At 34.9% G+C, this 12,713-nt stretch overlaps 1 protein-coding gene across 1 annotated transcript; it reads left to right on the forward strand.

Moving 5' to 3' along the window:
- The first annotated feature begins 1,155 nt into the window (after nucleotides 1-1,155).
- LOC128169208 (beta-galactosidase-1-like protein 2) lies at nucleotides 1,156-8,329 on the forward strand. The gene is made up of 16 exons (XM_052835375.1): nucleotides 1,156-1,163; nucleotides 1,478-1,586; nucleotides 2,167-2,259; nucleotides 2,519-2,600; nucleotides 2,788-2,946; nucleotides 3,308-3,451; nucleotides 3,533-3,625; nucleotides 3,785-3,835; nucleotides 3,935-3,987; nucleotides 4,734-4,883; nucleotides 5,263-5,340; nucleotides 5,635-5,725; nucleotides 5,903-5,990; nucleotides 6,324-6,438; nucleotides 7,131-7,247; nucleotides 7,778-8,329. Exons 1-16 carry the CDS (start codon nucleotides 1,156-1,158, stop codon nucleotides 7,898-7,900), a joined length of 1,554 nt encoding a protein of 517 aa, XP_052691335.1. The 3' UTR covers nucleotides 7,901-8,329.
- Nucleotides 8,330-12,713: the final 4,384 nt, after the last annotated feature.

Raw genomic sequence — 12,713 nt, forward strand, 5'->3', positions numbered from 1 at the left:
TACATCTACTATATATGTGTTGTATATTCCAGCTCTACATGGCTGGCCGCTATGTTGTGTATTTCCTCTTTCTGTACTCTATGTGTAACTTTAGCTCTGTAGTGGGATACACTTACTGGGTTGTATATTCCAGCTCTACATGGCTGCCACTCCGTGGTGACTTTCCTGCTAAACGTCGGGCCGTCTACTGTGGACACCACTGACAGATCAGGAAGTACACCACTGATGGACGTCATTAAATCAGACCATGTAGAGGTCGCTCAAACTCTCATCTCAACACAAAAGGTAGGGAAACATGTTAAGCCTGAACTAAATATAGCTTTACAGTTACATTTTGAAAATATATGCATGCACAAAAGCAGATTAACAATAGTCTTAGACCTTCTTGGTTAAATGATATCATCTCGCAAAATTTATACAGACAGTGCAAATTCCATCTATTCACATTTTTAAGTTGATGTGACCATGACTGTTTCATGATTTTAACGAGATTAAGAAGAATAACTTAAAAACACTTGTCAGCTACTGACCATCTTAATATCTTCAAGTTTGATGTCTGTTTAACAACACATCTATTCAACTAGTGACCACTAATACTTAAAGGAAGTGAACATGAAAAAAATAATTGTTGCTTAATAAATTTTAAAAGCCTTTTGAAACTTAAAAATGAGGTCTGTTACCTTTTTGTTTATTTCTATTAAGAGATTTTATCAATTTAACACTCTCAGTGAAAGGTTTATGGAGGTAATCCATTATTCCCCAGCATGCATCTGTTCTCTGACGTAGATAAGCCACATTGCTGCTGGTGACTGGGTCAATGTTGGAACTAGGCCAGTGTTTATGTACAGAGTTGATAAAAGTTATGAAGAAAAAATATGCCTTGATGTGAAGAAAAATTTTGTGTACTGTCATGAGAAGACAGGGATTTAGTACATTTCTGTGAACTGAACCTCAGATAACTACTTGTAAAAAAAAAAATGAATAGATAAATTAATTTGTCAAATATAAGACCATCACATTCCAGATGTTTGTACGGAGATGTGGCAGTCAGTGTTTACATAAATAAAATGCTCTTTTTAGATTTCAATTTAAATTAATATAAAATTGTAATTTCATTTTCTTTGTTGGGAAAGCTGAATTGGTCAGGTACATGGAATGTCCGGGTATATAGTCTCTACCTAAGAAATGGGTAAGTAAAATTTCAACCTGGAAAAGAAAAGAATACTTACAGGTAAGTTTATACCAGGGAATAAAGGGAATGAGTAAGGTAAGCGCAATTCTTATGGTAAGACTATGTATAAAATTATAACGTGTTATATGATCAGATATACTTTGTTAATTTTCCTGCACTTTTTTTTCTAATTTTTATATATAACAAAAAAACTGAAATGGAAGATTTCCACGAAATCCTTTTATAGGGTTAGTTGTTTGTTGTCTTGTATTTTGTGTTTGTTGTATGTACACTTGTGTCTTTTAGTTGGCTGCTAAAGGACCCTGACATAAAGGTACGGAGCAACTATCCCCCGTACGTAGAGGCCGTCAAACGCTTCTATAATGACCTGATCCCCAGAATCACCGACCTACAGGTACGTCATATATCTTACCTCCTGCTAAATTGTAAGAAAACCATTGGCTAACAACAGTGGAGACCATGTATATTCCATACATAGTCAGTAGAAAATATACCCCTTTCGAGCATTATGGCGTCATTTTAGAGCATTATGTCGTCATGTTTTGTACTCAAATTAAAACTTGTAATATTATTATAAAAGCTTGATTTCCATTGTTTTATTTATTTTTTTATCATTAAAAAAAAGACAGTCGGTAAGATACAATCGTTACATGGCTTGTAGTTGACATAAAATGGTTTATACATAGTCAGTAAATTCCATATGGCATTTACTGACCATGTATAAACCATATTAGTTCAACTACAAACCATGTAACTACTACTACTAAGTAAGTCTTACTATGCACAATGTAGTTGTTTACTTACTTTATAAAACTAGTGAAACTTAAAATTAAAAGGTGGAAAAGCGTTGTTTTTAACCCAATAAAGTAAGTCTGCTTCCAGTGAGTCTGGTTCCAGAATGCCACAAATGTTGATACAATGACTCTGTTATTGTTTATCATCAGGGATACAGTACATGTATATTTTATCTATAGCGTTCTAATGGTGGACCAATCATAGCCGTGCAGGTAGAGAACGAGTTTGGTTCCTATAGCACCGAGGTTGATCACCTACACACCATTAGAGAGGTAGGTCAAGAGGTCATGACCTTTCAAGCTGAGATCAAGGTCAAGCAAGACTAAGAATGAGAAAGGATAGTATTTTGCAGGCACGTAGAATCGTTTTTGAAAGTGGGAGGGGGGCCAGACTCTTCCAAAAAAATCTTGACAAGGTAAAATAAAAAGCCCCCTGTCAATAGCAGCCCCCCCCCCCCCCGCGATGTTACGTGCCTGTTTGGTTTGATGTTAATAATTTGCTGTTACTACTACTCTTTCTTTATTGTTGTAGATCCTACTAAACAATGGGATTAAGGAACTCCTCTTGACGTCAGAGAATATATTTGGATTAAAGAGAGCTCCATTCTGTAAATGTATGAACACATACTAGTATAGTAAACAAACTTATGAAATATTGTTAATAAAACTTTTAAACGATGATGCTACTTGTTCCTTCTGGAAAATTTAAAATGTGTAATATAATAACGGTTTACACGATTCAAATGAATTAAAACGATTACTGCTAATTTCACATTCCCCTGTTGTTGTTCGCCTGTTTAGACGCCCTGCCCACCGCTAACTTCCCCTCCATGGAAGACGGAAGCAAACTGTTCCGGATGATCCGGGAATGGAGTCCCGAATTTCCTCTGATGGTGATGGAGTTTTGGCCCGGCTGGTTTGACCACTGGGGACAGCCCCACAAAGGACTAGATATCCCTGGTAATCGGATATCATCTACATGTATTACATTAAAGGAATGGCTTTTGCAAAGTTAACCTTTTATGATGCATGTAAAACACACTTTTAGTGAAGTGCCCGAAACAAACAATGTCGTTTCGTTTTAAACAACAGTCATTATATTTTTATCCATTAAGTTTGCCACACGCTTGTACAGTAGAGGAAAATAAATTGACTTCATTGTAAGCGTTAACACATTGTAAGCGCGTTTGCTGTAAACATGTTTTACAGTACAAATCAGTTAGCAATTATGATAAAAGCGAATTAAAATTGAATTTCTGAAGAGAGTCTAGAACGTCATAGTTATGTTCATGGGTGTATAAATGGACGATTTTGTTGACAGCTTTTGAGGCGTGTCTGTCGGGGGTGCTAGACGCCGGGGGGTCCTTCAACATGTACATGTTCCACGGAGGGACCAACTTCGGCTTTATGGCGGGAGCAAACTACTTCGAGGGGTCCCACTATAAACCTGACGTCACCAGCTATGGTACGTATGATAATATAGGACAATTTTTCCGTTCACTATTTTTCTTTCTTGGTCAGTATTATCATGTTGCTTTTGTTTCAGATTATGACGCGCCATTGTCGGAAGCAGGAGACATCACTCCAAAGTATATGAGAGCAAGAGAAATTATCTTGGAGAAAGGCCTGAAACCCCAGGGTAATGCATGAATACCTTTACATGAAGGTGTTAGGTCTTGGAGATTTCTACAACATTATGTACTAAAATCAATACGACCTGGTGTCATCATTGATAAAGTCAATTTCCTTTTTTCTTTTTGATTTTTTAAGTTTCAGCATTCCATGTATCTATTTCCAGGAATAACGTCTTTGCCAGAAATTCCTCCTAATTTACCAAAGAAAGCTTATGGTATGTTTATTGTTTTGAAAACTATAAGAAAAATTATGAGAGGGACTTTATCTTTGTTGCTATTTTACGAATGTTTTCTTGTACGTTTTTTTTTTGCAGGTAAAATAGCAGTATCACAGTATTTAGATTTCAGGACAGTTTTATCTCTAATGGTAAGAAATAAAAGAACATTGGGATATCTTCTAAAATGACTACATGTACTTATGATAATTTTCACTAATAAACATGTGATTTCTTAATGTCGGTTGATAAATTGCACTATGTCATTTCTAACAGCAGAGCTTAGGTCGCTATGAACTTCATCAAATTAAAAAGAACCATAGATATAACTTAAATGTAACTTGAACTTTTTTTTAATGTTAAGACTTACTTAAGCATTGAATGCTTATTTTTGGATGTCGTCGGTTTTATGACCCACCAAGCGGTGCAGACAAATTGAATACTGCGCGTTAGCGTTGTATGATAATTTGTCTGCACTGTTTGATGTGTCATAGGACCGAGGACAACCAAAAATAAACATATGTAATGTTATTATTTATCAAATGTATTATTTTGTGGATCTGTAAAATTGGATGAAAAGGAAATCTAGCAATGGCGAATCTTTCCGTTAGATTTCAGATCTAGATTGAAAGTTTCATTTAATCTTACAAAAATAGATATACTCAAAACACGTGAAGACGTTTATATTTGTGCTCATGGCGCATGAATTAGCAAAGTTTATTCATAGAAAATTGAACGTCGCAGGTTTCAGATGCAAATAAAAAGGGAGATACACTTTATGTAAATATATGTACACGAATGTACTGTAGTCATACATGTCAAAATATTTACATATATAAACATATTATTTAGAGTGAAGTTTTGTATTTATTGACATAAATTAACATTTGATATTCAGACCCCAATAACGTCTAAAGAACTGGGGTTAATGGAGAACCTTGACTACCACCAGGGCTATGGCCAATGTTTCGGTTATGTCTTATACCAGGCAGAGATCCAGGCTGGAACGGAACTATCGTTTACAGACATACCCAAAGACAGAGCACAGGTAAGAAGAAGAGGCTCACAGGCCGTGATGGTCACCTGGGTATCATAGCCCGTAGATGGACCCGTCTTGGTGCCAGAATAAATGATTTATTAACAAACCCGAATCTTGAGAATATCAAAAATTTCTGAAAATATTAGCAACCTATATTGAAATAATGTTAAAACATCCACCCTTGCCACCCATATCGTTATCATCATTATGACATTATCATCAGCACATTAAAATTTTTGTGTTTATTAGTTTTGCTTTTTGATTTTTTTTATATCTTAAATGTGTATAGTCATTAACATAATAAAATGATTTAGTAATGCCCATCCAAAAACATTGGTTTGCTTTAGTTTGGTTTTATGATTACAAGATATCTTTTTTCCGTTTGAAGGTTTTTGTCAATGGCGAAGAGAAAGCCGTACTCGACTGGCTGAATACAGATAAAAAGATCAACTTGGGACAGATCTCAGTATGTACGCTTCAGAAATTAGTATTACAATTAAGTAGTTTATGTATGATATTAGATTATGAGACTCGAATGTTTGATGACATAGCATTAATATTGAAGGTAAGATTTTGGATAAGCTAGGGCTAACTGTGGATTCTAGCAAATCAGCTCTAGATCTCTTTCGAATAACATCTTATTATACTATCATTTTGCAATTGGTCTTTAGTCTAAGTTAATCTTACGTAAGCTTAAATTTACAGTTGTGGCTTAGACTGAATAAAATAGGATGAATATGAAAATTGTCTGCTTTTTTAGGATGGGAGCAGTTTAGAGATCTTGGTGGAAAACCACGGGCGAGTGAATTATATTGAGTTTGGCTCTAATAGATTCAACGAAGAGAGGAAAGGTAAAACGCCTTTACCGAAACATATATGCTTAAAATATAATATATTGATAATTCCACTGTTAAATCTTCCGTCAGTATCTCAAATTTTACATTACGGCTCATGACCTCTGTGTATTTGATGGATTTCAAAATATAAAGGGTTATATACTGGTTATGTAACGTTATTATGTATCAAAGGTATTTGTGGATCTGTAAAATTGGATGAAAAGGAAATCAAGCAGTGGCGAATTTTTCCGTTAGATTTCAAATCCAAATTCCTTGACAGGTAAGTTGAAATTTTCATTTTTAAGTAAGTTTAGTTTGTATTGCTTTTATTCACTCAAGGAAATGATTAATGTATATAAAGTGTTAAATGAAGTATGAACACTTTAAAAACCTGTTTTATTATCTAGTAGATTTAAATAATTGAGGTAAGAAACACCGATCCAAAAGAAATCTTGTCAGTGACAGTATGTGTAGATGGCGCTGAACCGGAAATGGATGCAATATTAAATACTAATGATAATCAATCATCGTTCATATCTTAAAATCAAAAGCAGACGATAAATTCAGTACGGTAGTTATATAATGTTTCCTTGATATTTATTCCCTATCTAAGCCTTCATCGTTGTTCCAATTGGAAGTCACCTGTGGAGGGTGTGAGGGGACCTCTAGTTGCCAAGACAACGTTACATATAGATTCGTCTCCATGTGATACTTTTCTTGATATGAAGGTAAATATTGAATTGCCCCTCTCCAAAATACACATAATATAAACATTAAAGAAAATATTTTCGATTTACAAAACAAAAGTAGCAAATTAAATACATATAGGTTAAAACGACATAAAACAACCAAACTGACAAAAAACAAAAACGAAAATAAACATGTATAACAACAATACACTGTACCTAACGGAGATTTTTGTGATGATTTTGAATTTATTTGTATTTTGTATTCGATTTTAAGTCTTCTTTTTATCTTCACTTTCAAACTCGAAAATTTCCATGCCGGAGGCTGGGTACACAACAAATTGATCATCAGGTCTTTCGCAGATTTTCACATACGATATGTTTTAGTTATATACTAACAGTTAACAGTAAATAAAAAATCCTTATATCTTAGTTCTGAAATTTTAAGTAACTGTTTTATCTCTACACAGAGCTTTTCTACAAAGGAAATTAAGAATGACAATAACCATTCTGCCCTCTTAAATATATTGTTACGCATGCGCAGTTTTAGAGGGGGGCGGGGGCGGAACCCCCCTCACCTGTAAAATGAAAATTTATTAGATTAAAGTAAAATTATCGCAAATATGCCTCGGGGACCCCTCCTGGCAAACACAATTATCCTTCGGAACCCCCCCCCCCCCGGAAAAATGTCCTGGATCTGTGCATTCAATGACCGTGTGAATTATGTATTTCAGGGTTGGAATAAAGGCATTGTAATAGTGAACAACTTTAACTTGGGGAGATACTGGAAAGTCGGGCCCACAAGGACCCTGTATATTCCAGCCCCGCTGCTGAAACAGGGTCAAAATGAGGTACGTACGAATAAGTTAGTTAATTTTCATTTTCTTTGTTAAGGTACTTCACTACACCCAGACTTATACTTTTTAAGACATTACGTCAAAAGATGGCGATTTAAATGTTTTGTTAAATTGTTTATATCTAAAGACTTTCAATTCGGTTGTATATCGTCGTAGCTAAGCTGTTAAAGTATTGGGCTGCTGAACCACAGATCATGAGTTCGAATCCGTCTTTGGAGCTTTTGTTCATCTTTACGGAATTAAATTTTCGTAAAAGTAATTTTTCATCCAAAATTGCACATATTTTTGTCTATTTGACTTAAATATTTCTTATCCATTATGATATCTATCATTATCAAGTAATGTCTGCTAATTTGAGAAAATATATCAATGTGTTGTGAGCCACCTTAAAATGTTCATATTTACGTTGTAAATAACAGTAGCAGAGTTGTAGTTGATAACAAATGAAAAACAATGACTGCATGTACAAAATCAAGATGAAAAAAAATATAACTTTTCTTTAAATAATCTATTATATTTTTTAGATCCTAATTTTCGAGCAGCATGAGTCATGTGGTACTGTCAGTTTTATTGATGCCCCTCTGCTGGGAGAGAAAGTGGTCACTAAGGAAGTCGACTCTGCATGCTACCCCACAGAGTCTGTATAACCAACCCGACTAAACAGAGTCTGTTTCGCGAACCCGACCTCATAAGTCTGATTTAATACCCTGACAGGAGGGGGATGAATGATTAAAAAGTGTGGTATTTAACGAATTGTATGAAATGTTGTATATCAACATTTTGCATCGAATGTCTGTATGATATGATCAAATGAATTTTTGCTGCATGTTAACATTTAGAATGATGAAATATCGCATTCATTAAATAGAGTACATTTAATGTATGATGTGTTAGCTACATTTAGTAGTATTTTGATTACAGATTGAGCACAATATACTGAGTAATAAAGAAGTAGGGGAACAAAAGAAAGCCAGACTAGAATTGCAATTTTGTTATTTAAAATACCGTAAACCTGAATTTTTCTGAAGGATGCTATTTTTGCAAAGTTTTGCAGTAAAGCCTCCATTGCAAAAAAAGGAAAAAAAAAAAAAAAAACAATCGCAAAGTAGACATTAGAAAAAGTCCATTAGAACCCCTTTTTAAAGACCCTCTGTAGAGCCCAGACCTGTATATACATGTATCTTCAGTAAAATTAATAGCGTTAAAAGATAATGTCTGTCAATTAATTAGGTACATCACATGTACACAATTCAATTCAGTTTATTTCGCTCACACCATGGAATGTTACATGAGGTCAATCATTATATACAGTTCAAAAGTCAGAAGTACATTGTAAAAATGAATAGATTAATAGTAGTAGATAAATAGTAAATAAGCATAAATATACAATATATACAATGAAAACATGTACGTTTAAGACACTCAGTCGATTTGGTTGAATATCGTCATAGCTCATTGGTTAAAGTATCGGGCTCTTGTTCACAGATAGTGAGTTCGAATCTGCAAGGGGGCTTTTGTTCACATTTTATAAATTAAAATTTTCAAAACAATTTTTTTATCCAAATTTTTGCACATTTTTTTATTAATTTTCTTACCAATCATGCATAATGTCATAATCGAGTAATTTTCTGCTGATTTGATAAACTATTTCATGGTGAAGTGATTCTCATTAAGTTTCACACCTTGCACGTGATTTGAGAACTTGTCAGGTTACATCGGTACAGGTACACGCTACATCGCTAGGTACTGATATTCCTCAAAGTTGGAATGATTGAATGCTTTTTAGCTCACCTGAGCTGAAAGCTCAAGTGAGCTATTCTGATCACATTTTGTCCGTCTGTCCGTCCGTCCGTCTGTCCGTCTGTCCGTCTGTAAACTTTTTACATTTTGAACTTCTTCTCTAAAACCGCTTATCCAATTTCAACCAAATTTGGCACAAAGCATCCTTATGGGAGGGCGAATATAAATTGCAGAAATAAAAGTCCGATCTGTATTCAAAGCGGAGAAAACCTTGAAACTGTAGAAAAAGGGGGGTGCATTTTTAAAAATCTTCTTCTCAAGAACTACCGAATTGAATTCAACGTAGTTTAGCATAAATTATCCTTATGGGAAGGAAAATATAAATTGCAAAAATTAAGTGCTGATTCTGTTTCAAATCTGAGTTATTACGAAAATAGCAATAAAGGAAAGGCGTGTTTCAATCAGTTTAATAGCTTCGGGCTCGGCATACGGTAAAATGGGTATAGGCAAGACTTGGCCTGAGCAAAGCAAAAGATTGGCAGGTATTAATCTGCCAATCTCATTAAAATGTCAGGATATTTGATGGACCAGTATATTTGTATTCGCTGTAAATAGTGCTGCAAAATAATGCGTATTTGGAATTGACGATTGCCGATCTGCCCCGGCTTTTATTTTGCCACGGCCCGGGTTTGCATACCCATTTTACCAAGACTCGTATTCCATACTTCTAAAACGAGGTTCTTTGTTTAAAGCAGCCATGACATTATACGAAAAAGGGTCGATCTGACTATGATGACTTTGCTTGGCCCACTGGCGTCGGAAGCAAATTGAAAGTGGGGGGGCTAGACTAATCCTCAGAAATATTGAGAAAAAAGTAATTTCTAAAATCATGGAAATCCTAATCCGGGGGGGGGGGGGGGGGGGGGGCTGGGGGCTGGGGCTAGTATGCTTCTGAATCCAACTTCTCAATCTTTCAAGGTAAATTTAGGAACAATAATCTTTCCGGCGAGAAAAAGTGGGGGGGGGGGGGCTGAACCCTCTATCATGCTATGTTTCTAATGATTAGGTATAACTTTGCAAAAAAAGTGGGGGGGCTAAGCCCCCCCCCCCCCCACCTAGCCCCCCCGGTTCCGACGCCTATGCTTGCTATGCAACCGTTCGCGTATGAAGGGAAATTTTTGAAACATGCAAAATATATTGGTGCCGATTTTGTGAAGTAAATTGAGGCTAAATATTTCAATGCGTTGACAGTTTTCACACATGACGTTGGTGTTACTGTTAGCTTGTTCTGATTTTCGTTTCGTTTTCAGTATTTATGCTTTGTAACCTGGGAAATACCGTCTGTATTTCGTGATTTTTACGTATCAAATCAAACAGAGACTTCGGTAAATCAAACAGTTAACTGTTTACCTGCGCAAATTAAGCAAAATCTGATGTAGGGGTACTGAAATACAATTCATTCTATCGGAAATTCGGCATTATCTTTTGCTTAATGGTAGATCAATGCAATAGGTTTTGTTGAGATGCTCGGCATTTTCTCGAGTTTATTCAGTTTAAACTGTTAAATAGAGTTTGATATCGCTGACGGAAATATGTAGGTATATATATATATATATATATATATATATATATATATATATATATATATATATATATATATATATATATATATATATATATATGATTCATTTCGAAAAAATAAATTGTTCTTTATTTGTTATACATGTAGTGCATGTTTCTTGTGTTTAATTGTTTACAATTTCTATTTACTAACCATATTTGAGTGTTAAGCTTCGAATTATAAGCAAGATACAGAGATTTGATCACAATTCTATGTTACACAGATCTTAAAAGCTAAAGATTAAAAAAGTAAAAAAATTGTCAATATTTATTACGAAAATGTTCAAAGTCTGTTCTTCCAGAAACCAACTTATTGAATAGTAAACTTAACCTTTTTAGCTCACCTGAGGGCGGGGCCACAATGGGGGGGGGGGGGTCGAAGTTTAACATGAATATAAGAATATAAAAAGTAAATCTTTAAAAATCTTCTTCTCAGAAACTAATCGGCCAGGAAAGCTGAGACTTGTGTGGATGCATCCTCAGGTAGTGTAAATTCAAAGTTGTGAAAATCATGACCCCCGGGGGTAGGGTGGGGCCACAATGGGGTATCGAAGTTTAACATAGGAATATATACAGTAAATCTTTAAAAATCTTCTTCTCAGAAACTAATCAGCCAGGAAATCTGACACTTGTGTGGATGCATCCTCAGGTAGTGTAAATTCAAAGTTGTGAAAATCATGACCCCCGGGGGTAGGGTGGGGCCACAATGGGGGATCGAATTTTAACATAGGAATATATACAGTAAATCCTTAAAAATCTTCTTCTCAGAAACTAATCCGCCGGCAAAGCTGGAACTTGTGTGGAAGCATCCTCAGGTAGATTCAAAGTTGTGAAAATAATAACCCCTGGGGGTAGGTTGGGGCCACAATGGGGGTCGAAATTTAACATAAGATTATATAGAGTAAATCTTTAAAAATCTTCTTCTCAGAAACCAGCCAGGAAAGCTGAAACTTGTGTGGAAGCATCCTCAGGTAGTGTAGATTCAAATTTGTGAAAATCATGACCCCTGGAGGTAGGTTTGGGCCACAATGGGAGATCGATGTTTTACATAGGAATAAACAGAGTAAATCTTTAAAAATCTTCTTCTCAGAAACTAATCAGCCAGGAAAGCTAAAACTTGTGTGAAAGCATCCTCAGGTAGTGTAGATTCAAAGTTGTGAAAATAATGATCCCCAGGGGTAGGGTGGGGCCACAATGGGGGGGGGGGGGGTCAAGTTTAACAAAGGAATATATAGGGTAAATCTTTAAAAATCTTCTCAGAAACTAATCAGCCAGATGATTCTTTATAATTGTTAAGACTTTGGCCCCAGGACAATTCTTTGGCCTCACGAGAAGGTTCAGAGTTTGATGTACGTTTACATCCCATATATAAACTATTGTTAGGGATCTTTTTGAGAACTGCAATACCCAACATATGATATGACTATAAAATCATCCTGTTAGAAAAGAGACTAATGATTTTAAACATAAGAATATCCAGGGGAAAATGGATTTTATTTATACAGGATCTACATGTATTGTTGTACATTGTCCAGATAGTTTGTATTATGACTCCATTGAGCTGATTTTATCATACCTATTGTTCCTCAGGTGAGCGATGTGGCCCATGGGCCTCTTGTTATCGTAATAAATTCTCTTAAATGCAACTGTTACAGTACTTTACATGGCCTATCTTGAGACTGCATGTGTGTACTATAGATGTATTTGTTTTGATTGCAAAGACTCTGGATCATTTAAACAATAAAATATCTTGTTTTGTGATTCATGCGAGATATGAAGGTGGCGACATTGCAAAAAAAATATATGTCGCGAAAGCTTGTCATGTTCATTTCTTCCGTACTAATCGCTATCGTTGCATTTATAATCCATACCATTTACTAATTCTACTTGTTTTGTAATTTCTCTGTTGAACTATATTTAAAAAATTATGAAAGACTTTTTATTTTCATAAATATATTTTATAAGAATTCACATTTTTTATATCACTATATACCAGGTATTATTTATTATAATCCATTAAAATCTGGAATTTATGAACACAAAAAAAAAATAAATAAAAAAAAATGGAATCAATACAATCAATCTTGGTTGATTTGTTAT

The sequence above is a fragment of the Crassostrea angulata genome, unplaced genomic scaffold (genome assembly GCF_025612915.1).
Source record: "Crassostrea angulata isolate pt1a10 unplaced genomic scaffold, ASM2561291v2 HiC_scaffold_106, whole genome shotgun sequence".
Taxonomy (NCBI): Eukaryota; Metazoa; Mollusca; class Bivalvia; order Ostreida; family Ostreidae; genus Magallana; species Magallana angulata.

Coding starts and splice junctions, on each gene's coding strand:
- LOC128169208 (XM_052835375.1), top strand. Junction 2,260..2,518: donor ACCTACACACCATTAGAGAG/GTAGGTCAAGAG, acceptor TTATTGTTGTAG/ATCCTACTAAACAATGGGAT. Junction 6,439..7,130: donor ATACTTTTCTTGATATGAAG/GTAAATATTGAA, acceptor TATGTATTTCAG/GGTTGGAATAAAGGCATTGT.